The sequence below is a fragment of the Aspergillus melleus genome (genome assembly GCF_016097325.1).
Source record: "Aspergillus melleus strain CBS 546.65 chromosome Unknown contig6, whole genome shotgun sequence".
NCBI lineage: Eukaryota > Fungi > Ascomycota > Eurotiomycetes > Eurotiales > Aspergillaceae > Aspergillus > Aspergillus melleus.
The window spans coordinates 2,641,714-2,665,620 of NW_025763375.1; the positions used below are offsets into that span (position 1 = coordinate 2,641,714).

The window sequence follows — 23,907 nt, forward strand, 5'->3', positions numbered from 1 at the left end:
CTCCTTCCATTTCCTCCTGTCAATGCCTCTATCTATACTATATCGTCGATATACGAAACTATCGACTGTTCTTTGATGGATGCGGTGTCGAACATGACAGGAACCCGCCAATCCGCTCCCAGAACGCGTCGCTCCCATACGCTGGGTGGCTGCAACACCTGCCGACGACGCCATGTCAAGTGTGACCAGAAACGGCCTTCTTGTCAGATGTGTAAGGTCATGGGCATGGTATGCGAGGGGTTCTCTGATGAAATCCGATGGATGCCCAGCAGGAAGCATCAGCAGCCCCATCGAGGTCTTAAATCCCGCGGCGTGAATAAGCACGGGGCACGACGCCACCTTTACACTGGTTTGTCTCGCTTTTCATTTAACTCTATTGATTTCATCATATCCGAACTATTCTTACTCATCATTTAGAGCAGTCTAGGCTATCCATGAGCGATGCCTTAGGTGCCGACCTCGTTTCAGGATCCATTGACGCCTCCCTGGCGGAGATCGATACCAAGTCGCGGGACCCTGAAAGACCAGTAAGAGAAGATATTGTTGTTGGTCCTTTCTCAGTTCTCGATCTTGGTCCTGCTCCGGGGGTAACTGCGCAGCCCCCGCAAAACTTTGTCGTTGAAATGGTTGATGAACTTTCGACCGAAGTTCTTCCACCCGAGGATCTAGGCACCGCGCCTTTCACCCGGATGGATGCCCTACCTGATCTCAATGACTTTTTGCAGTGGTCTGACATTTTCATGCTGGGCTCAGAGCTTCCAGGGTCCTTCTTTCAGGACCATTTCAGCGCAACTGAAGGGCCTTCGATTCTCTGGGATACTGGAGCTATTGGCACAGAACCTGAGAGCCTGACATATCACACACCTCCCTACTCGGGTGATGACTTGGTACCAGCGACTCAAGAGGTCCCGACTGAACCAAGAAGTGAAATGTGGTCCATGTTACCTTCTCAGGCGCCGCCCGTAGACCTCAATGGCCTGTCAGTTGGGGTGCCATCGGACACACCTTTCTTGTTGCGACACTTTCAGGACCAGGTGATACCCAGGATCATGGCCTTCCCGTTGATCGAGAAGCCGCCCTGGAAGCTGTTGAATGTCCCGTCTGCCCTGGTGACGTATACCGACCTGACCTTCATGGGATCTCAGAGCATCAGTCATGCGCGACAGGCAAACCTATATTGTCTCCTTGCCTGCTCTGCCATGCACCTCTCATTGAACCCATCCTTTGGCATTGTTAGCACTGCCGAACATTGGAAACAACTAACAGATCGCACTTATCACATAGCCAAAGACCACATGCAACGCTCGTTAAAGGAGGAAGCATGTGAGCCGAAAAAGGCAAAATACAAGGATCAGTTAATGGCCATCTGTGCCTTGACAGAATTTGCAGTGAGACTCCCTTTTCTCTACAGACTTACACGGTGTACTAAAACCTCATTCAAGGTTCTTTCCGGTCAGCAACAGGATGCTCGGTGTTATATGGTCGACGCGGAACGCTTATTACGCCTTCGCGGGCTGCCCAAGCGCAAAATCTCTCAAAAGGCTCGGTTACTGCATCATGTATATACCTGGCTCAGGATAGTAGGTGAGAGCACTTACGCCCTTCACGACTATACTCCACACGAAACTTTCGTCCAGAATATCAATCGACATTCCCGTTCTGAGAGACTCGCTTCAAATAGCCAACCAGACTCGGGAGGGGAGAGTGATCTGCGTCTTGATGATTTTCTTCGCATACACCCGAAGCCATCAGACAGTGATCTGAACATCGACGAGCCAAAAGATGACGAGATTGGTCTTCACGATATTCATCTGTTAGACTCTCGGGAATTTTCCGGTACTCTCTACCGACAGGTCTACGGCATCCCAGAAACTTGGTTGAGTCTAGTCTCACAGACGACTCGGCTTGCCAACGTCATGAAAACACTTGAAGTTTTCCGTAGCACGTCGAAAGATAAAGAGGGTACCCTGGAGGCACTGGAAGTACTCCAGCGACGCAGCTCCCGTCTCGAGAATATGATATGCTCCTTCAAGCATAGCAGAACAAGCAAGACTGCCTCGGATCAGCACGATATCTCCGTCGCACCACACAACCATTTCATCCGGGCCTTAAACTCGGCCTTGGTCATATTCTTTTATCGGCGCGTGCGTCAGGTACACCCATCCATTCTAGAAGGCCACATAGACGATGTAATTACTGCCCTACAGGAGTTCAACGCCTCTTTATCCGAAGGCAGTCAGACGGGTCCTGGTACCGTGTGGCCTTTGTTCATTGCGGGATGCGAAGCCATGACGTCTACCCGGCGAGAGTCTATATTGAGCCTTCTTGAGGCTGGAGAAGCCAAGTGTCAGTTCGCGCCCTTCAGGACTGCCAGGAAAGTGATGGTGGAAGTATGGAATTGCCAAGACGATGGTTCGTCTTGGTCTCAGCGTGATTCTATACCTACATGGCTCGACGTGGTTAAGCGCCGACGGATATGGCCCATGCTCTGCTAGTGCAGTTTACTAAAACCCAGTCCGTGTGCATCTAGAAAGATAAATGGGATTGAACGTCGACATGTCTCATACAACATACATACAATTTGGAGTTTCTCATGCCAACATGAAAAGATCATAAACTCATCAGCACTTCTCCTCTAAACAACCTTCACACCCGCGTCCCTCAACAACTGCTTCAGTTCCGCCAAAGGCTCGCCCATCAACAGGGCGAAGGGCTTCCTTAGCCCGCCCGTCGACTGACCTCTGAGTTCCACTCCCGTTTTCACAGCGGAAGCGTAGTTGTGCGACTCGAGGAATTTGCAAATGGGGAAGGCCTTGGCCCAAAGCTCACGTCCCTTCTCGATGTCCTTGTTCACCGCGATGGCGTTCCACAACTCGATGGCAAGCTCGGGGATGATGTTAGCAGCACCCCAGATTGCGCCGGGCGAGCCAGCCGCCAGGCCGTAGAAAGTAAGGGTATCCCAGCCGTTGAACGCGGTGACCTTGTGCGATAGACCGAACACCAACTCTGTGAAGGCAGGGGCGTTGCCTGAGGTGTCTTTGAGATACTTCACACCCACGCTGGACAGATCCGCGATTTGCTGCGGCGTCAAGGTCAAGCCGCTAGCGGAGGGGATGTTGTAGTAGACGATGGGGAGCTGGCTAACGGTGTGGATCTCGTGCATCAGCTCCGTCAACTGTTCGACGTTCAAGGGGTCGTAGAACGGCGGCACGACCATCAGGGCGTCGGCGCCAGCCTGCGCCGCGTGGCGAGCCAAATCGACTGCCTCCTCGGTGGAAGTGCTTCCGATGCCTGCCGTGACGGTAGCACGTCCGGCGGCATATTCAACGCATAGCTCGGTGAGCTGCTTGCGTTCGTCTCGAGTCATGGTGGTGAACTCTCCGGTGCTGCCACCGGGCACTAGGCCGTGGATTCCAGAAGCGATCATGTGGTCGATGTGGTCCTTGAGGCGCTTCTTATCGATCTGAGTCTTATCATCGGTGAACGGAGTGATGAGAGCAACCATGACTCCTTGGAGCTCCTGTGGGGTCTTGTTCTGGGCCATTTTGCGTAATGCGACGATGTGATGTTGGTTCTGGTGGTTTGAAATCTGTATGATGAATCTTTCTGAGGCCGAAGAACGCCCGTCGAAACAACTGCATTTTATTTCCCCTCGCCGGGACTGCTTGCCTCACGACATGATCTCTTTGGGGAAGTTATGAGGTTCATCGTCGAGCATCTTGTTATCGCCGTCGGAATCGCCTTCCTTTCCGAATGTCTCCACCCTGCGGCCGTTGACTGGCCGATCGAGCAAGTGGCTCCGAGACCCTAACAGGCAGGTCCTTGCAGACGTCTATTGCCTAAAAGAGCGGGGATGGCCCTCTCCAGGTTGCGGAGTTGGGAGTTGTTGTTCTTCACATCTTACACACAAGCTGGCAAGTGGCAACATGGCAGGACTCGATCTCTTCGTCGATATTACCACCCCTAACGGGCGCACATACAAGCAGCCCACGGGCCTGTTCATCAACAATGAATTCCGTCCGTCGTCTAATGGACAGACTATCGTGTCGCTTGACCCAGCGTATGTCTTGCTTCCTTAGAACAAAGCTTGGAGGGAGATGGTATGCTAACGTGATTAGAACGGACAAGCCGATCGCGTCTGTGCACGCCGCCAGCGCCAACGACATTGACCTGGCAGTCAAGTCGGCCAAAGCAGCCTTGGTGCATCCTTCTTGGAAACTGCTGCCTCCAACGGAGCGAGGCCAGCTGATGGGCAAACTGGCAGACCTCATCGAGCAGAACCGGGATCTCTTCGCGTCAATCGACGCTTGGGATAACGGTAGGCCTGCCCCTCCCCTTCAATGCACAATCTAATCCCTTGCATCAGTCTAACCCTATATAGGAAAGCCATACCATGTCGCATTTGAAGAGGACCTAACAGAGGCCATCACTACCATCCGATATTACAGCGGCTGGGCGGACAAGACGTTCGGTCAGACCATTAGCACCACCCCAGAGAAGCTGGCATATACGCTCCGCCAGCCCATCGGCGTCGTGGGACAGATCATCCCTTGGAACTATCCCCTGTCCATGGCCACCTGGAAACTTGGCCCGGCTCTAGCCTGCGGCAACACGGTGGTCCTCAAAGCAGCCGAGCAGACACCACTCAGCATCCTCATCCTCGGCACATTAATCAAGGAGGCCGGATTCCCTCCGGGCGTGGTGAACCTCGTCAACGGGTACGGCCGCGAAGCTGGAGCGGCATTAGTGCAGCACCCGCTCGTCGACAAGGTCGCATTCACAGGATCCACGATGACCGGAAAAGAGATCATGAAAATGGCCGCCGGCACTATGAAAAACATCACGCTCGAGACGGGCGGCAAATCCCCTCTCATTGTTTTCCCCGAGGCCGACCTCGACCAGGCCGCCAAATGGTCTCATTTCGGCATCATGTCCAACCAAGGCCAGATCTGCTCCGCCACCTCCCGCATCCTCGTCCACCAGGACATCATGGCCCCCTTCCTCGACAAGTTCAAGCAAGTGCTTGAATCCACCTCCCACATCGGCGACCAGTGGAGCGAGTCCACCTACCAAGGTCCCCAGGTCACTCGCGCCCAGTACGACCGCATCCTCTCGTACATCGAGTCCGCTCGAGCAGAGGGCGCAACTGTCCTCACCGGCGGCAGCGCCCACACGCCATCCGACCCCAAGTACCAGAACGGCTACTTCATCCAGCCCACCGTCTTCACGGACGTCACGGACTCCATGCGCGTCTACCGCGAGGAGATCTTCGGGCCCGTCGTCGTCATCGTCCCCTTCGCCACCGAGGAGGAAGCTATCCGTCGCGCCAACGACACGACCTACGGACTCGGCGCCGCCGTCTTCACTAAGGACCTGGAACGGGCTCATCGCGTCGCCGCCGAGATCGAGGCCGGTATGGTCTGGATTAACAGTAGTCAGGACTGTGATCCGAGGATTCCGTTCGGAGGTGTCAAGCAGAGTGGTATTGGGAGGGAGTTGGGAGAGGCGGGGTTGGAGGCTTATAGTCAGGTTAAGGCTGTTCATGTGAATATGGGAAATAAGCTATGATTGTGTCATGTTTAGTAGGGCTTTTAGATGATTAGATGGTTGAATGATTTTCTTTTCTTTTTGTTTTACTTTTACTTCATGATCGGGTTGAACGGACCAAGTTAGATCTAGACTGTAGTTGCTAGAACTTTGTCTCTTTCTCTTTCTCTTTCTCTCTTTTTTTCTGGCATATTACCCCGCATGTCATCCGATATTATTCTATTCCTATATCCCATCTACTCCATATTTCTAATAACATAGAATATAAGCCCTATTCCTAGATTCCTACTCTACCCCAAAGAAGGTCTCAGCCGGATAGTTAACTGATCCAGTAACTCCGCATCCTCTTCCCAAAGCGGATAAGTATACGAGATACGCGGTAAGCGATACGCGATACGCAAATACGCACCGGATACGCAGTGGGGCATATCTATCTATCTGCCTTGGCCACTGGATTCCTGGGGATTCGCATTGCCATAGGCTCGTCTAGAGATTTATGGGATGGGATAAGTGGGATTAGGGTTGTCGTTCGAGGAGAGGGGCGGTTCAGGGGTCGGTAGGTGGGTAGATATATATTGCGGCAGGTTCTCTGGCTCTAGAAGTGCATATGCATCCTTAGTTTATAGACTCCATATCTAACAACGCGTTCCTTACCTATTGACCTACCTGCCTACCAACTTTGGCACAATACTCACTCTCGAAGAAGCAAAGATGAGCAACGAACTTCAAGACAAAACCGTCCTCGTGACAGGCGGAGCAGGTGGCCTCGGCAAAGCCATCGCAACCAAGTACCTCGAAGCCGGCGCGAACGTGGCCATCTGCGATATCAACCCGCAAAGACTCCAGGACACAGCCGCGGAACTAGGCGGGACCGAGGGCCGCCGCATCAAGGCCATCCAGGCGGATATTACATCCTCGAGCGAGGCGCAGAGACTCGTGGATGAGGTTGTGGCGGAGTTCGGGAAGTTGGATATCTTGATCAATAATGCGGGGATTATGGATCGGTTTGATCCCGTCGGGGACCTGGATGAAGGGCTCTGGGATAAGGTTATTGGGGTGAATCTTACGGCGCCGTTCCTGTTGAGTAAATTGGCTGTGAGAAATATGTTGGCTCAGGAGGCGGGGAAGAGGGATGGGTGTATTGTGAATATTGTCTCTGTGGCGGGCAAGGCGGGATGGGCTGCTGGTAAGTCATTCATTTGAATTCTGCGTCCTTGGGTTGGGGGCTGGAAGCTGGGTGTCATGTCATGTCATGTCATGTCATGCATGCTCTTCGCGCTGCCTATATGAAGGATCTAGTTGCATTTGGAGTTCATTGCTAATGCCATCTCGCTGGTCGAATAGGCGCGGCATACACGGCAAGTAAGCATGGTCTTATCGGCTTGACGAAAAACACGGCGTCGTTCTATGGGAACCAAGGCATCCGATGCAATGCGTTGATGCTAGGAGGGATGGACACGAATATCGTCGAGGCGTTCCAGTCCGGCATCAACGCTGCCGGAATGGGCAAGGCAAAGGGAATCATAGAAGCCGTTGGAGTACCTCTTTGTCAACCCGATCAGGTGGCAGATGTGTGTTTGTCGTTGTCATCTGGGAAAGGATCGAAGTTGATCAATGGTGCTTGCATCCCGGTCGATCAAGGATGGACTGGAATTGTGGGATGATTTGATTTGAGTAATATCTCCTTTACCCCCGGGGTCGGAGGCTTCGCCGGCTATCTGAACACAAGAGAGAATTTGGGTTGAAAAAGCGAATTGCTAGGCATCGTTAGCGTCGTCTGGTGGATGATATTTCCGCCAAGTTCGGCAGTCGACCTAAACCCACTATGACGGCATGATGCATTGATTACATCTAGAACAGGAAATAGCTCCAATTATGTCCGCATATCCCCGCCGGTGTCAATAGCGCTCCATCCAGAAATCTCGAGGTGAAGCAAAGTGGAACCGAGAACGGAAATAAAACCACCTAACTCCGATCAGTCATGATATATAGTAGTCGTCATAGAACGCCGACATTAGACATCCTGTGAAACCCCAAGTGACCTCAACCCTCAAACCTTGCACGACCACGATGAAGTACGTACAACTCGGATCCAGCGGCCTTCGCGTCTCGCCCATTTGTGTCGGGTGTATGAGTTATGGCACTCCCGGCAAGCAATTCGACTGGTCGCTCCCGGAAGACGAGGCCCTGCCTGTCCTGGACCACTGCTACCGGTCGGGTCTGAATTTCTTCGACACGGCCAATGTCTACTCAAACGGAGACTCCGAGGTCATCCTCGGGAAAGCAATCAAGAAGTATGGCTGGCGCCGGGAGAACTTGGTCATTGCCACCAAGCTCTGGGCGCCGGTCGGACGCGACACCGAGAAGCCCCTTCGCATGTCCGTGGAAGACAGAGACAACGCCGGCTACGTCAACCAGTACGGTCTGAGCCGCAAGCACATCTTCGAGAGTGTCGACGCCAGCCTTAAACGCCTGGATCTGCCGTACGTCGATCTCCTGCAAATCCATCGCTTTGATCCCAACACGCCGCCGAAGGAAACCATGGAGGCGCTGCATGACGTCGTCAAGTCCGGCAAGGTGCGCTACATCGGCGCGTCGTCCATGTGGGCGCACCAGCTCTTGGAATATCAGTACACGGCACGGATGCACGGCTGGACAGAATTTATCTCGATGCAGAACCTGTACAATGCCATCTACCGCGAGGAGGAGAAAGAGATGTTTCCGGCGTGTGCCAAGTTCGGCATGGGCAGCCTTCCCTGGAGTCCGGTGGCCATGGGATTCCTGGCCAGACCGTCGAAGACATTTTCCGAGACAACGAGGGGAAACTCCCAGAACAACCAGTTCCTGGGCCAGCCAATCACGGAAGCGGACAAGAAGATCAGCGCGAAGATTGAGGAAATTGCGCAGCGTCGCGGGGTCTCGATGGCGGTGATTGCGCTCGCATGGTGTCTGTCCAAGCCCTTCATCACGTCGCCTATTGTGGGGATGAGCAAGAACGAGAGAGTGGACGAGGCGATCCAGGCCATTGACTTTCAACTCAGCGAGGAGGAAATCTCAAGCATCGATGATCTGTACGAGCCCAAGCGAGTGGTTGGTCACAGCTAGGGGGTAAAATGGCTAAAAGCACGGTGTCATTTCCGATGGAGAGGGCCAGAACGAATGATGGACTGTATCACAGACACCGACGCATCTACCCTTGTCAGGGTGACCTTAGAAAAGTCAAACAGAAGGAATTCCATCGCGCCCGGGTCTAGAATCCCACTCTGAACTCTTCTCCGACCAGGATCATTAAGCACCCCAGGCTGAGTCAGTAGATAAACGGTAGAACCATGAGGCATTTACCTTCCGACCGGGGATGAGTCGACGCCGGGGCCCCTCGTCGAGCGAGAGCGTGCAGATCTAGGCTGCATCGCACAGACAGGCCCTGGCAGGTCGTTGCCTGCAAGGCGCTGCGAGATCAGATCCCTTTGAAGCTTGGACCAACGATGTAGAAAGGAGGAAGTGGCGAATCTCCCACCCTCGGCTTAGATTCCGGATGTGATTCCTGCGCCACCAGAAGAGGTCGAAATGGCACGTAAGCGAGTCATCGAATGAGACAGAAGAGATGGACTCTTGACAAGAAGAAAATCCCAGGAGGGCTGCGGATGAGCCCAAAGAGGAAAAGTGCTGCACACCCTCTTCATCCTTCGAAAGTGTATTTATCATCATTTTCTACACAAATCATTTCTTATTGACTCACTCACCGAGTCACGCATGACCGACCAAGGAGACCATCCCCTTCGATCCCCTTCGACCATTGCCATCTCGTCGGTGCCTGCGCCTTTTGCTCCGTGTCTTACCGGCCGTCCGGCTCGAACCTACGCCGCCGGAGAGTTCATTCGCATTCAATCCGATTGTGCCTTTGTGTCTTCTTCCGTCTGATGACTGCGCATGAGCCAAAAATAAGGACGTACAGTCCGTCTGAATCATGCTGCCTTCTGTCAAAAATAGCGGGGTCAGGACGCGCTGCAGTATGACGGCATCATCTCCTCTCGACGTCGGAATGCGAGATCCATCCATGGTGATTGGTTGCAGGGACTAGATGAAATGATAAATGATGAATAATGTGTTTCTCACCCCGACAATAACCACAGGGAGGTGGTGGGGGAGGTCCGAGAGCAATGTGATAGGAACGCCCAGTCGTCTGATCACCCGAGGGAGTGATGACTGAGACCATCACATTGTCGGCACCGAGACTTCTCCTCTGTCGATTGCAAAGCCCTACCCTGGACGGTCTTGAAACCGCAGTCGCCGACTAAACCGCGTTGGGAGGCGAAGTTGTGCTACCTGCTGAAGATCGACTGTGCGTGCAGTGGTGTATACCGCGATCTGGGGTTGCAACGATGGGCGGTGCCTATCACCGGGCGAGGGAATGACATGCAGACTTCGCCGACCAGCCAGTCAGCCCCCGGCATGACCCTAGTCAATGAACTAGATCAACCAGGGGGGTGCAAAAAGTGCGAAACGGTCTCAAATCTACCCTCACTCTCTGTTGATGGACGCGCACTCTACTGGGGTTTTATTTTTACCTTCGTCGACGTAGTCAAAAGTTGGGTCGGTCTGGGTCAGCCGATTCGGCCGCGTGTGTGGTTACAACCGGTTTTTGACCTCTCCATCTGCTGAGCAGAGACTAAGGAACTAATATAGCTCCTGTCAACATCCCTTTTGCTCAGCACTTAAAAGGTCGACCGAATTCCCCGTCGACAAGCTCTGCTGCTCGGTCTCGGGTCGTACAGTGCAGACAAGCTGCTCTCTTTCTCTACCTAGTCAAGGGCTGCATCGGCGCCAAGGATCGCTGGCAACAGACTGGCCGTCTTTGCGTGACCTGCGCATGCTCTTCCATGCCGTCATCTTTCTGATTATTATTGTTCCTTCCCTTTTCTCCTTCCGCCGTTCCCATCGCGCTTTCCGAATCCGTGGACGTGCGTCACTGTTAGCATTGGACTAAACCCGATCTGAACTAGCGCCCGTCGACTCCCCAGGAACTCATCAGTCCGTCCACTGTGTACAGAACAGACAACCCGATTGAGAACAGAACTATTGATGCCGCTGAGAATTATTTACCTCTGTTTCGTGAGTCTGTTGCCTCTCTCTTTGTGTCCTCTGGAATCTGCATTTCTCGTTTAACCGACAGGAGAGGAGTGGAGCCCGCTGTCCGGTGCCCCTCTTTGGACTCTCCCGCGGCTCCCGCCATGACGCCATGCTTTTTCCCCGCAAGCTAACTCGTCCGAAGGTCACGGTCGTTGGGCTGATCTTGAACTTTACCATTGTTTACTCCTTCGACTTTTTGGCCGGTGTTGATTGCGTTCTATTTGGGACGATATTGAAGGAGTGTGGACTAAAATAAGAAACAAAGAAACAAAGAAAAAGAAAAAGAAAAAGAAAATCTGACAAGGCAACCAACTACTCCGGACCGCAGAGGGGCGGTGACAAACCAAGGAGGGACGAGGGAAATCATTCCCTTATCCACAAGGTACCGTTGCCGCGCCTAACCCAACAAAAGAATTAAAAAAAAGATAAAACCCTCGATGGCCTCTCCACGCTCGCCGTTTTCAACTTCCTCTTCCTCCTCCTCCCCCTCGCTTTATCCCTCCTCCTTCAGCTCCGTCCACTCGCCGCCGTCACTCAGCAGTAGGTTTCCCTTCCCCACTCTACCGTGGTCAACCCCTCGACCAGCAGATTAAATCAAACATGCCATCATTGGTCTACCGACCCTGATCGGATTCATCCTCCTGCGCTGTCTTCCTGATATTTTCTCGCGGCATCCCCACCTGACACGTGTGGCATGCCTGTTCCGCATTCCGAGTGAATTGGTGCTGATCGCGTGCTTCTTCCAGCCAATCTCTCCTCTGCCTCTTGGTCGCCTTCCTATCGAGGCACCCAGGACCACTTAGACAACTTGATTGCCAGACACGGTCACCCCACTCGAGTCTCCTTGTCCTCCCTCGAAGAATTAACGGCCACTTCTTCAACTTATAATCCCCCATCGCCTCGTCCCTCCTCGCCCGTCTCCGACACGGCCGATTCTTTCGACGCTCTTACTCTCGGCTCGGCTTCTCGTCCCATCCCCATCCCCAAACCTTCCCCTCACTACGCGCATGACAACGACCTGCCCGTCACACCATTAACGGGGCGTTTCGACAAGGGCTACTACTTTGCCCAGCGAGATCACCACTCCAGCCATAGACACGGCTCTCCTTACCGTCGTTCTTCCTCTACCAGAATGCGTTCCGACAGTTCTTCCTTCTACCCTCCAGTTGTGTCGCCTTCAATGTCCCCCACCGGACGATCCTCCTCCCCGCAACCCTCTCGGGCTCGAGCCCAAAACACCTCCAAGTCGGTCCCCGGCTTCCATCTCGGCAGCCTCCCGCGCTTCCACCCGGCAGTCTATCAGCCTTCGACCGGCAGTCAGAACCCTCCGGCTCAGCAGCACATCTACCGTACCTCGACGAGCTCGCGAGACGCCGTCTGGCAGTATCGGGAACTGATGGAAGGCTCGAGCCTGTCCAAGACTCCCTCCCGGCCGCTTTCCCCCAGTCCGTCGGCTCCCCGCTTGGACCCTCTCCGCAGTCCGGGGCCCGTTACCCCTTTGGCCCTGGAAGACGCCAATGGTTATCTCCTATCGGGCCCCTCCGGCTCGGAGTACTCGTCGCGTGACCACCCACATTCCGGACCGGCGCCTGACCTCGTCGAACGGCTGATTGCCCGCGAGAATGAACGGACTCGCCAGAAGGTCAAGAAGGGCTCCATGGCTAGATGATGTCGTGCGGTCGTAAAATTTGCCCTGCCAGTCAGCTGAAGGGGCTTTTCCTTTTTTCTTATTTCGACTTTTTCTCTTTTTATCGCTTTTTTCTACCTTTCGTTCGGACCTTGATGACTCACGCACCTCCAAAATCTTCGGGCATACAGAACGGTCATCTCCAGATCCAGGACTACAGACCAGTCATCACGAAAGATTTATGTATTATTGATATATTGCGCCTATACCCCACTTTGTACCCGTCTTAACAGATGTATTTTCCTATCTCATTTGTTTTCTCTTCTCGCCCTTCTATGTGGGCCATTTGTCATTTATTGTATTGCATTTTCATTTTCATTTAAAGGATTTGAGACTTTGGCATCGAACAGAAACAGACTGTTCTTGAATTTAGATTGCACGCGACACTGCGAACAGTGCTTCGATTGATAGCGAACTGTGAACGACGGAAAATAAAGCAGCCTACACAGGACAAAACAGAAATCGCAAAAAAAAGAGGACCGGAGAGCTTGGTATTCTATATTTATGAAAACAGATAAATAGAAACTGGGTGGTGATCTACACGAATATCAACTTGCTGAGTAATGGCTAGTTTGAATAATTATCTAAATTAAACCTTTAGTGCGCTGTTATACTACTATGATCGAAGGTATAAGTATCCGGATGTTGGTGCAAACCATTTACCCACCAAGTTCGATTCATTCTATACGAAACCAATGAGAGATGTATACTAAATGAGCTCATGGCCGTCCCCCCGCTAACTATTGTTCATAGAGTGAGCTGACTAGGTACTCCATACAGAGCTGAGTCGTTGGGGTTCGTCTGACCACATCCGGTCGCTCCGATTCCGACTATCAGAACAAAAACTGGGCGATTAGGTAGGAAACGGGAGTGTTGTTTTTTTCTCCCGGAATCCTTTGGTTTCCTGCCTTTCCATTCCGATTCGTCAAGATAGTCTAATACTGACTTTGCTCTTAAGATTGTACTCCCAATGGTGTAACCTTCCTGTTTCCAAGTTCAATGTCCACTTCGTCAAAAGAACAATATATCCGAGATGTGACCGCGAAAGTCAAGTCCCGTTCTCCGGGACCGATGGATGATAACTAGATCTTGCAGTCTCGATCGATCCTTCAGCTCTTAGTCTGCCTCGACTAAGCATGAGAAGGCTGTGGATCGATTATACTCAGTTTCAACTAGTGTTCAATCACGTAATACGCTCCTGTATTAGGAGAGAACAATTCAATGCAGTGGATCTGTTCGATGAAGAAAAACCTCTAACTTTCTGGTCTGATCATGTGCCGTGGTTCGGTTCTGTGGGACCCAAGGATAAGGCGTAAGCTTATATCTGACATAAGAGTCCATGGATCTGGGGTTGCTTGAGTAGGTTATTTAGTGTTTGGGGGGAGGTAGTATAAGGTGGTGTTTTCTATAGAGTAGCCTAATATGTTGTTGTTTGTCGTTTGTTGGATCGATCAATCGATTGGAGATGTACTCCTACAACACTTCTGGATATGCACCACAGTTGTCACGAATCAAATACAGGACATAATTATATCCCACTGTATGTACAACCCTCCAGCCGCAACGAACCACCCGTACGACCCTCCCACCCCGCAATCCACAACCAATGCACAATGTATCTCAAACCAACTCGACCAAAAGTCCAGTCCAGGCGTATACGCAACCCGCATGGCCACGAGACAGAGTAGGCTGAGTCTGGTCTCGCCGTCCGACTTGCCTCGAGCGTGTACGACCCTTGATGCGTGTTTTATTGGATGACGTTCTCGTCCATGGAACTGCAGGACTCGGACGTGGTACAGGAGGCTTTTCGGGGAATTTGCGTACACTCAGGATGTTTTGGACGATGACAGATAGACATGTGAGAAATGACATGCTCACGTTTGAATGGGAATTCACTTTGCCTTCAGGTGGCCTTACATGACACCTACTAGTTGGATCTGTGGTGCTGTCGAGGGAAAGGTATATAAAGGGTGAAGATATCCGTCTTGAACATCTATCCATCTATCTAGTATCTACTCATCGCAAAATCCAATCCCATTCGGACAATCAGTCAATCAATCGATCAACCATCCGATTTCCCAACCCCTACCAAAATGAAACCCACTATCATCCTCCCCCTCCTCGCTCTCTTCTCCGCCGGCTTCGCCGTCGCCCTTCCGGCCGCCGAGGCTCAGGATCCCGCTGATCCGGAATCCGACCCCGGAGACGTTGGCACTGAAGCTGTTATCCCTGGTGTATGTACATACTCCTCTGCCCTATCTCCCCTCCGCTCACCCGAAGCGCGTCGCGTCACAGACGTCCCGCACGGCTCGAGCTAACACTGCCAAATGGATAAATAGACATGCAGTAGCGTCACTCAGCAATGCACTGCCAGTAACCGGCCCGGGAGCACTTACCATGCTCCTTGTCCTAGTAACCACCGGGTGAGTTTTCCTTTGCGTTCTTGGTTCTGGTCTTGAGATTGGTGGGTGGAGTAGATGACTGACAGGTATACTATTGATTTGATTTAGTGTGGTGCAAGACATACCTGCAATATTGATACCGTTCATCTTACTGCTGTTTGCAGTTAAGGGTGGTGTCTAAATTGGATGGACTAGGGACTAAGAGTGTCTAAATTGGTGGGTGGAAGAATATGAGATTCTAAGGAAGGGTGGCATGGAAATGGGAATGATTGACTAGGTAAGGTAGGGTGCAGCTGCAGGGGAATTCGGGCAAGGCTGTTAACAGTGTTCAACCACGGTTACAGTCGGTTAGGGTAGCATTGGGGATAGATAGTGTGTCATTCTTTTAGTTTTGGTCAATTGACTGATGGGGTTATATATTTTTTCACTTGCTCTGTTCTACAACCCGAATCTAGGGTAGATAGAGTGATGTAGACTGTACTCGGGTAGGGGCTGATCTGTTGTAATATATCCCGGGACCAAACTAGGGTTCATATATTTTGGAAATGTTGCTTTTGAAAGCATTGGAGATAATAGTAGCGTGACGGAGGCATTCCTGAGTAAATACTACTTGGAGCTGTATGGAGGGCTAGTTCGGCTAGATTGATGACTCTAAATACCTGTTCATAATGGGTAGAAAGAGGAAAAGGGAGACTTCGTGAATGGAGTGTGCTGGCCAGAAGCAAAAGAAAAACTAAAAAGAAATAAGATAAGTTGTTCTGCGTCGGCCGGGAGTCGAACCCGGGTCCCTTGCTTGGAAGGCAAGGATGATAACCGTTACACTACCAACGCGGTAACTTGAAAAAAGTGTCTAATTTAGAAACTATGAGGCACTGTCCTTTCTGACAAACTCACCGCTCGGGCGCCGGAGAAGAAGCTCATCTCCCCGGACCGAACAGGATTTGCGGGGCGGAATGCGAATCGGAGTCGTGCTTGTTAATAATTCAATGCGCGACTTCTCCAACCGACAAACCATCCCCCCGCTCTTCAATGGAGCTCTCTTCTTCCTCTTCTTCTCCCTGAACCCCTCGATCAATTACCCCGTCTCCTCCCCAGATACCCTTTAGATCACCGATGAACAGGCTCACCTGAACACGCATTCCTTTGTCCGATAGCGGACCTCAACGTCATTCTACCGCCCTAATTCGATTTTTGCGACTGTATATACCCTCTCCGATTGAAACCTGAATCAACACAATATGACTTCAACCCCGACTTCGATATCGAATTCCGGAGCCCCCGGTGTCCCAGACCCTCAGGCCGCGCAGAAAATCGACAGCGTTGGTTCGGGGAGCGCTCGCGCGCCGGTGACGAATTCAAAGCATGACTATAAGGGGTTCGTGGCTGGTGTGTTTTCGGGAATTGCGAAGCTGAGCGGTATGTCCTTGTCATGCAATATCGTATTGCTTCTAAAGCTAATTACTGTGCGGAATATAGTTGGCCATCCGTATGTGATCGTCTTCCTGGTTGCGCACGCCTATTAATCGTTCTCTCTCACAGATTCGACACCGTTAAAGTCCGCCTACAAACAAGCAAAGATGGTCATTTCAGAGGCCCCTTAGATTGCGTGCTACAGACAGTGCGCAAGGAAGGTGTGAGTGGGCTGTATAAAGGAGCGACGCCGCCGCTGGTCGGATGGATGGTGATGGATTCAGTGTGAGTCCAGTCTTGAATTGGGAGCATACGGGAAGGACTGTCGAGGCTGACGTGGGATAGCATGCTTGGTTCTTTGACGTTATACCGCCGACTCCTTCTCGAACATGTCTTTTCGAAACCGGAACTGCGATCGCTGGTCCCATTCGCTAGAAAGGATCCGGACCTGCTCACGCTGCCTAGCTTCGGTCATGGTATCGCTGGTATCCTGGCCGGTACTACGGTCAGCTTTATTGCCGCCCCTGTGGAACATGTCAAGGCGCGCCTACAAATCCAATACGCTGCGGATAAGTCCGGCCGTATGTACAGCGGCCCGATCGACTGCACTACTAAGATTGTAAGTTCTGTGACTGGTTTACGAATTGGAACGAGATGTTGACTCGGCTCTGTAGCTCCGAACACATGGAATCTCCGGTCTCTATCGGGGTCTCTGCGCTACGATCTTCTTCCGCGCGTTCTTTTTCTTCTGGTGGGGATCCTACGACGTCCTGACGCGATGGATGAAAAACTCCACCAACATGTCGGCGCCCGCGATCAACTTCTGGGCCGGCGGTATCTCGGCACAAATCTTCTGGCTCACGTCGTACCCGTCGGACGTGGTGAAGCAGCGCCTCATGACGGATCCCATGGGCGGCGCTCTTGGAGACGGACAGCGGAAATTCCAGTATTGGAAGGACGCGGCTCGGGCGGTTTATCGTGAGCGCGGTTTGAAGGGATACTGGAGGGGATTTGTACCCTGCTTCCTGCGAGCATTCCCGGCGAATGCGATGGCATTGGTAGCCTTTGAGGGTGTGATGCGGTCTCTGCCGTGAGACAGAAGAATTGTAACGAATATTAAGAAAAAGAAAAGCCAGATAGACTGTACATAGTAAATAGATCGAGAACGATGGATGCACCCATGCAATATTTCCGCATTCGGCGGTGCCCAGACCCGTGACCCGCGCAGTCCCCATCCGGAAAGCTTCGTCATCCCTCACTTCCCGTTCCCTTTTCCTTTTCTTGTCTTCCTCTTCTCTTTCCACCGTTCGTCCTCCCTGGCGATATGGTTGTCGCTGTTGCTGGCTAACACATCCCTCCGTCCCTTTGCCGGGCCTGTCCTGGATCGCTGAATTGATCGATCGGCCCCTTGCCAACGCCAACTTGTCGATCTGCACCACTGACCACGTACCCGTCACCGTCTGGCCAACTCACCCAACACCGTTACCACCACCTCTAATCGGTCTCACGGTCCGCGATGGCCGTCGCTCGTCCAATGCGACGCACCAGTCCTATCACGCTGCTCCTGGCGGCCCTGCTCGCCTTTGGATTCCTCTGCTTTTTGCTCTCTCCGTCTCCCCCCTCATCCTCCGCCTCCGCCGCCTCCGTCCCCGTCGCCGACTCGTCGCAACAGCTCCGCGAAGACGCCGCGCAGAATCCTCTCTCGCCGCCCACAAAACCATTCCTCAAAGAACAACCAATCCGCAACGATGGCGTCCAGGCGCCCCCTCCCGTCGTCCACTACAACCTCAACAGTCTCACCAGCACCGACAATGCCGCCGGCATGGGCGAACGAGTCCTCATCCTCACCCCCCTCGCGCGCTTCTACCCCGAATTTTGGGCCAACGTCGAAAAGCTGAGCTACCCGCACGCTCTGATCTCCATCGGCTTCATTGTGCCCCGCACCAAGGAGGGAAACGCAGCGGTCGCAGCCCTCGAGGAGGCCATCGCAAAGACGCAATCCGGACCCGTGGACTCCCGGTTCGCCAGCATCTCCATCCTGCGCCAGGACTTTGAGCCCCCGCTACAGTCGCAGGACGAGAAAGAGCGGCATAAAATGGCGAACCAGAAAGCGCGGCGCGAGTCTATGAGTCGCGCCCGCAATAGCCTGGTCTTCACCACCCTCGGCCCCAGCACCTCGTGGGTGCTGTGGCTGGACGCCGACATCATCGAGACCCCACGAACCCTGATCCAGGATCTCACGCGGCATGACAAGCCGGTCATCGTGCCGAACTGCTTCCAGCGCTATTACAACACCGAGACGAAGCGCAACGATGTCCGTCCGTACGACTTTAACTCGTGGATCGATAGCTCCACCGCCCAGTCCTTGGCTGAAGCCATGGATCCCGACGAGATCCTCCTTGAGGGCTACTACGAGATGCCGACGTATCGGTCCCTGATGGCCTACATGGCCGACCAGAGAAACCCCGACCCGCGTCGCGAGATCGAGCTGGACGGTGTCGGTGGCACCGCGCTCATGGTCAAGGCCGATGTGCATCGTGACGGCGCCATGTTCCCTGCGTTCCCGTTCTACCATTTGGTTGAGACGGAGGGTTTTGCGAAGATGGCCAAGCGTCTGGGTTATTCGGTGTTTGGGCTACCTGATTATTTTGTGAGTTGCCTCTCTACCCACTCTTATCTTCGCTGAACGTGGTAAACTAATCCTGGCGAAACTAGGTATATCACTATAACGAGTGATAGAGATATCAGAGGTGTAACGATTTCAAGTAAACATAAAATTATCCTATAGATTTTGTATTGCTTTTCTTTTTTTTTTTTTACTGGGACCTTGGTTTATGTACTTTGCGCTGTGCGCAAGGTTTCTTCGCATTCATTCATGATAGCTGTTCGTTTAATTTACCCATTTTCGCTTCTGTTTCTGCTTCTTATTTCGTTTATGTCCATCTTAACCTTTCACATTCCTGTTCATTATATTGCAGTTTTTGGTCATATCTTGTGAATTGGAGTGGAATACAGTTCTGGATTGGCGTCTGAATGGATGGTTGATACGGGTTGCGAGGAATTATATATTTATTGTCTCGTCAGTAGTAGATGGAATGTTGGTTTTTGTAGATTTTTTCGTAACCGAGAGGAACTGAAGGTATTATATCTTCCCAAATTCTATATGGTATATTGAATTTACATATCATCCGTCTTGTGGAGTTCGAATCCAATTGGTCAATAGGGTCGTAATATAGGTCGGTGGTAGAGAAGGACCTGCGACAGGACAGGATAGTGACGACGATGGTTTAGTCCCATGAGATTCTGCGATAGTTAGTCAGTCACCCTATTACTTGATTTGCAAAGGGGTAGAGAGGTAGAAGGGTAGAAGGAAGGGAAGAAACATACGCAAGCATGATACCCGCGCCCAACGCGACGGCCAAGAACTGGATGATCGTCTGCTTGATCTCCTTCTTCTTGTCCTTGCCGGTCTCCAGCAACTCCGGAATGACCGACACGGTGCCGACATACAGGAAGGTCCCTGCCGTGAACGGCAGTAGCATATCGCCCCAGGTCAAACTCGTCCCGAGCAGACCGGCGGTGGCGGAATCCGCAGCACCAGCATCGCCGCCGTGGCCGCCTAGCTCCTGGACCGCGATGCCGATAAACGTGCCCAGGAAGGCGCCGACAGCCGTGACGAACTGCGCGCCCATGGCCTTCCGCTTCGAGAAGCCGGACTGGATGAGCAGCGCGAAGTCGCCGACCTCGTGGGGGATCTCGTGGAAGAAGACGGCGACGGTGGTGGTGGCGCCGATGGTGGGCGAGGCGTAGAAGGACGAGGACATGGCGAGGCCGTCGGTGATGTTGTGCGTGAAGTCGGCGATCAGGTTGAGGTAGCCGCCGAGTTTGACGCTGGGGTTGATCTCTTTGCTGGTGTCTTCGGTCGACGGCGCAGTCTTCTCTTGCTGAGCGGACTTCTTGTTGCGCTGTTTCACACCCTGGGTGCCCTTGTCGGCGCCGCTGGCTACAGCGGTGGTGCTCGTCTCGGGATGGATGTGGGTGTGTCCGTGGCCGTGGGAATGATCGTGTCCTTCTCCGCCGGTTGCGATCCGCAGCGTCTTATCCATTGCGACGAATGTGAAGAATCCGACCATGATGCCGAGACCGAGGAGAAGGTTGCGGTTGGGCTCGACCATGACGAAGCGGACGTGGTCCTGGGCATCCTCGCCGAGGAAGATCTCGGGCAGGAGATGGAAAAGGGTATCACCTAGAAGACCCCCCACGGCGAAGGCGACCATGACGGACAGCGAAGAGGGGTCGATGTTGGGAGGACATAGTGCGAGGAGAAAGTCTAGATGGTGAAGACAGTTAGAACGATCGCGATGGGGAATTTGCTGAAAACGGACGTACTCGGGGGTCCGGAGATATAGACAGTGGCTAGGATGGCATTGACGGCGGGACTGCCGGGGAAGAGGACAGAGAAGATCTTGGATGTCAGACTGGCGGTTTGGGGGCTATTTGCGCGTTTGTGTTCGTTGAGTGATTCCACCAAAGGACAGTTCTGAGAAGTCAGTGAAATTCGCAACGAATGTATAGTCGGATACAGAAAGGTAGGTATATAGATAGCCTGGTTAGGGCTAAAAAGTGACAGGGTCTTTGTTTACCTGCAGTTCATCCTCGATCTGTCCGACCGACAGCTCCCCGACATCTAGTACATCTTTAGCGATCGCGAAAGCGGAGAAAAGCAAGACTCCGGCAGCCAGCGCAAAGCCAATTCTCCGCGAGGGAGCGAAAAGACGCGAGACCATAGCAACGAGGAACAGGCCAGGGGTGAAGGCCACGAGGGGAGCAATTGGTGGAGGAGAGTGGACTGTCGATCGGCTGTCCGTCGGCGATAAAGCCCAAGTCACCTGCTGATCAGGGACCCCTGAGACAAACATGCCAAGCCCCGCAGTGCAAACACGGACGAGCTAATCGATAAGATCATTTTCTTTTTCTTCCGAACTTTCTTGCCGCAACTTTTCGAACCTCCGATTTGATCATCATTGCACTTTTGATCCACGTTGCACCATGACAAACATTCGTCAAGCCAGGAAGCTCCGGTCGGGGTTGTCGAAGAACAGGCCTAAGAGGGGAAACATCCTCAAGAGCGGCAAGAAGAAGGTCAACGTGTTGGGAAATGCTATCATCGCCGAAAACTGGTACGGATTCGATGGTCAGAACAAAAATCATAAAGAGCAGCGCTAATGGCAATTCACAGGGATCGCAAGTTGACTCTCACGCAAAACTATCGTCGCCTCGGTCTTACTCACCGTCTGAACGCCCCCGCCGGTGGCGCCGAGAAACGCCCCAACAAGGACGGCGGTATCGACGTCGCCCCCGAAAACTCGTTACACATCAAGGGCAGCTCGGAAGCGACAGCGAAGCAACTGGGACTGGGAGAAGTCGAGGTGGAACGCGATCCAGAGACCGGCAACATTATCCGAGTGGTTAGCAAGAAACGAGACAACCCGCTCAACGACCCCTTGAACGACCTGTCCGACAACGAGCAGGACGCCTACGGGGCTCCGAAGACGGACATTGTCAAGCAACTTGAGCGGCAAGCAGCGCAGGAGGGAGAAGATGTCAAGACCAAGAAGCCGCGCCACCAGAGCTCGCGGGAGGCGGAATGGATCCAGAGACTTGTCGATCGACACGGCGACGACATTGCTGCCATGTTCCGCGATCGCAAGCTGAATCCTATGCAACAGAGCGAGGGTGACATCAGGCGGCGCATTAAAAAGTGGAAGAAGAGCCAGGAGTGATGGGTGATACCGATATGCATTGTGCAAGGGCGAATTCGGCGTTATATGGTTCATTTTTGGCTAAAAGTCTTGTATCTATTCCCTTCCACTAGCTGTCTCTGATTATTCTTCAGCTTGATGGATCAGATTACTTATGATAGATCTGACGTGCAATTGAATAGTAATCTGCACATAAGAATTCACGGTAGCAGGTTTTTAGTAAGAGTCCCAACCAAATCACTTAGATACTGTCCATGCGCCTGGCAGTATAGCTGGCATCTGCTTTCACACCAGATATTTGATGCTCTTTCTGCTAGAAAGATCCCCTCTTGTCCTCGCTTATTTCACTTCGCCCTCCTCCCCTCTCACTTTCTCTTTATCCCTCACAACACCCCAGCTGTACTCGCTCCATCCTCAACTACCCATCTATCACAGCAGTCACAATGACTCCCTTCATCGCAGTCATCTTGACTGTCCTGTCTCTTGTCCAGCTTGGATGCGCCCAGATTGGATAGTACAGCCTCTCTCTCACACACCTCTACATCGCATACATTGTTTACTGACCGATAATCCCAGCAACGCCATCACCAACAGCCTGCTTTGCTCCAAGCCAGGAGGCCACTACTGCGTCCATGGCTCCCTGCAAGACCCTACCATGATTTCCTGCGTGTCAATTACCACCGCTGAGATCCGCTCGTGCAATATTGAGTGCGTTGTTTACCTCTCGCCATGCCTTTGTCGTAGTGCGATTTTGCTAACCAACACCATTATTTGTTCTTGCAGACTAGCGAATATCCTCCCTCCTGGATATGAAGATATGGCTATCTGTGCGTGCTTGTTTATACCATTCGTCTTTCTCTCTTTTGCTCTCCTTACCTCTTTAAAACCATGGCGACAACCTGCTCCCAAACTAATGAGACTAAATCTAGGCTACGAAACCACTCCCATACTCGGTGACGCCCTCTGCGCGTTCAATGGAACCGGATATCCTCGCTCTGGCAAACCAGTGCCCATTCCTGAGACAGCGCTGTGCACTTCCGATTCTTTCACCGGAGAGTCCGACAGCTACGACGATTCGGACGACGAGGATGCCATCGACAGTGACAGCTACTACTCTCCCGCGACCAGCTACTCCGACGATAAATTCAATGTCTCTCGCAAACGCCTAGAATTCACTATCTTGGAGTCAGAGCCAGAGCCAGAGCGAGAGCCTGAGGATCCCCAACACACGGCCCCGACCACAACCACAACTCACCCCGACAACGAGAAAGGGATCATCCAAACCATACCTTCCCTCCCTCTTCCACTTCCCGTTACACCTGTGGACTCCCTCATCATGTCCTCAACACTGACTAGTCAGCTTAAACCCACAGTTACCAGCCCCGGTCACCCTCAACCCCCCTGCGTGCCTCAGTTGGGAGTCCGAGATCCGAATACCACGGTCCTCGAGAGCTCAAATTCGAATGACTGTGTATCTGATCCTGCGTTTGCGGTACTGACGTCCATTCCCACTTATACTCCCACGCCTGCTCTCGTAAGACCCAGAATGGCTGATAAATGTACCTGGACCCCGACGCCGTTGTATAGGACTGGGGCGGGCGTTTTGCCGTCTTCCTCCTCGTCTTGGAGCATTTCTTTGTCTTCTTCTTTGACTTCATTTTCGGAGGTGGCGAGTTTGAGTTCCAGTTCCACTTCGAGTGTCACTCCGGCGAAGACTTCGGGTGGGAAGGAGGCTGGGGCTGCGGCTTGCTTGGTTCAGAGAACCAGCTTTGTGGTGTTGGTGGGGTGGGTGCTTTGTTTGGGGGTTTTGTTGGGATGGGTTTGATCTTGAGGTTGTTTATTTGGTTGTGGAAGATTGGTTGTCTGTTGTTGGTGTTGTTGATTGGGTCGGATAGGGTTTCTCTACTCGTCTACTGCTATGGGTCAGATTTGGACTGAAGTGTCTCGCCTTGGAGGATTGTCTTGTATT

General features: G+C 52.6%; 12 protein-coding genes and 1 non-coding gene across 13 annotated transcripts; 10 read left to right on the plus strand and 3 right to left on the minus strand.

The window, feature by feature from the left end:
* Positions 1-26: 26 nt before the first annotated feature.
* Positions 27-2,495, plus strand: LDX57_010662 (Zn(II)2Cys6 transcription factor; the record flags this gene model as incomplete). Its single annotated transcript, XM_046092404.1, has 3 exons — positions 27-349; positions 418-1,388; positions 1,443-2,495. Exons 1-3 carry the CDS (start codon positions 76-78, stop codon positions 2,493-2,495), a joined length of 2,298 nt encoding a protein of 765 aa, XP_045948382.1. The 5' UTR covers positions 27-75.
* Positions 2,496-2,635: 140 nt separating this feature from the next.
* LDX57_010663 (dihydrodipicolinate synthase family protein) lies at positions 2,636-3,544 on the minus strand (the record flags this gene model as incomplete). The annotated part of the gene is made up of 1 exon (XM_046092405.1): positions 2,636-3,544. The coding sequence occupies one exon, from the start codon at positions 3,542-3,544 to the stop codon at positions 2,636-2,638; it is 909 nt and encodes a 302-aa protein (XP_045948383.1).
* Positions 3,545-3,926: 382 nt separating this feature from the next.
* Positions 3,927-5,568, plus strand: ALD2_4 (aldehyde dehydrogenase ALDH; the record flags this gene model as incomplete). Its single annotated transcript, XM_046092406.1, has 3 exons — positions 3,927-4,060; positions 4,119-4,318; positions 4,382-5,568. The coding sequence occupies 3 exons, from the start codon at positions 3,927-3,929 to the stop codon at positions 5,566-5,568; spliced, it is 1,521 nt and encodes a 506-aa protein (XP_045948384.1).
* Positions 5,569-6,258: 690 nt separating this feature from the next.
* Positions 6,259-7,211, plus strand: LDX57_010665 (SDR family NAD(P)-dependent oxidoreductase; the record flags this gene model as incomplete). The annotated part of the gene is made up of 2 exons (XM_046092407.1): positions 6,259-6,733; positions 6,892-7,211. The coding sequence occupies 2 exons, from the start codon at positions 6,259-6,261 to the stop codon at positions 7,209-7,211; spliced, it is 795 nt and encodes a 264-aa protein (XP_045948385.1).
* A 406-nt stretch (positions 7,212-7,617) lies between these two features.
* On the plus strand, positions 7,618-8,652 carry LDX57_010666 (aldo/keto reductase; the record flags this gene model as incomplete). The annotated part of the gene is made up of 1 exon (XM_046092408.1): positions 7,618-8,652. The coding sequence occupies one exon, from the start codon at positions 7,618-7,620 to the stop codon at positions 8,650-8,652; it is 1,035 nt and encodes a 344-aa protein (XP_045948386.1).
* A 2,462-nt stretch (positions 8,653-11,114) lies between these two features.
* On the plus strand, positions 11,115-12,346 carry LDX57_010667 (uncharacterized protein; the record flags this gene model as incomplete). The annotated part of the gene is made up of 2 exons (XM_046092409.1): positions 11,115-11,217; positions 11,424-12,346. The coding sequence occupies 2 exons, from the start codon at positions 11,115-11,117 to the stop codon at positions 12,344-12,346; spliced, it is 1,026 nt and encodes a 341-aa protein (XP_045948387.1).
* Positions 12,347-14,457: 2,111 nt separating this feature from the next.
* Positions 14,458-14,682, plus strand: LDX57_010668 (uncharacterized protein; the record flags this gene model as incomplete). Its single annotated transcript, XM_046092410.1, has 1 exon — positions 14,458-14,682. One exon carries the CDS (start codon positions 14,458-14,460, stop codon positions 14,680-14,682), a length of 225 nt encoding a protein of 74 aa, XP_045948388.1.
* Positions 14,683-15,525: 843 nt separating this feature from the next.
* Positions 15,526-15,597, minus strand: LDX57_010669. Its single transcript has one exon. It is a non-coding gene; the product is annotated as a tRNA-Gly (tRNA).
* Positions 15,598-16,004: 407 nt separating this feature from the next.
* Positions 16,005-17,270, plus strand: LDX57_010670 (putative mitochondrial carrier protein; the record flags this gene model as incomplete). Its single annotated transcript, XM_046092411.1, has 5 exons — positions 16,005-16,182; positions 16,243-16,252; positions 16,306-16,461; positions 16,522-16,795; positions 16,851-17,270. The coding sequence occupies 5 exons, from the start codon at positions 16,005-16,007 to the stop codon at positions 17,268-17,270; spliced, it is 1,038 nt and encodes a 345-aa protein (XP_045948389.1).
* Positions 17,271-17,692: 422 nt separating this feature from the next.
* On the plus strand, positions 17,693-18,912 carry MNN9 (mannosyltransferase complex subunit MNN9; the record flags this gene model as incomplete). The annotated part of the gene is made up of 2 exons (XM_046092412.1): positions 17,693-18,826; positions 18,892-18,912. 2 exons carry the CDS (start codon positions 17,693-17,695, stop codon positions 18,910-18,912), a joined length of 1,155 nt encoding a protein of 384 aa, XP_045948390.1.
* Positions 18,913-19,463: 551 nt separating this feature from the next.
* On the minus strand, positions 19,464-21,095 carry LDX57_010672 (Zn(2+) transporter YKE4; the record flags this gene model as incomplete). Its single annotated transcript, XM_046092413.1, has 4 exons — positions 19,464-19,479; positions 19,564-20,506; positions 20,566-20,716; positions 20,820-21,095. 4 exons carry the CDS (start codon positions 21,093-21,095, stop codon positions 19,464-19,466), a joined length of 1,386 nt encoding a protein of 461 aa, XP_045948391.1.
* An 88-nt stretch (positions 21,096-21,183) lies between these two features.
* On the plus strand, positions 21,184-22,152 carry NOP16 (nucleolar protein 16). The gene is made up of 2 exons (XM_046092414.1): positions 21,184-21,356; positions 21,416-22,152. Exons 1-2 carry the CDS (start codon positions 21,226-21,228, stop codon positions 21,957-21,959), a joined length of 675 nt encoding a protein of 224 aa, XP_045948392.1. The 5' UTR covers positions 21,184-21,225; the 3' UTR covers positions 21,960-22,152.
* A 699-nt stretch (positions 22,153-22,851) lies between these two features.
* On the plus strand, positions 22,852-23,763 carry LDX57_010674 (uncharacterized protein; the record flags this gene model as incomplete). Its single annotated transcript, XM_046092415.1, has 1 exon — positions 22,852-23,763. One exon carries the CDS (start codon positions 22,852-22,854, stop codon positions 23,761-23,763), a length of 912 nt encoding a protein of 303 aa, XP_045948393.1.
* Positions 23,764-23,907: the final 144 nt, after the last annotated feature.

Excerpts from the sequence above, each read along its gene's own strand:
- NOP16 (XM_046092414.1), top strand. The coding sequence starts at position 21,226 with ATGACAAACATTCGTCAAGCCAGGAAGCTCCGGTCGGGGTTGTCGAAG. Across the intron at positions 21,357-21,415 it reads GCTATCATCGCCGAAAACTG|GGATCGCAAGTTGACTCTCA; the intron begins GTACGGATTCGA and ends GGCAATTCACAG.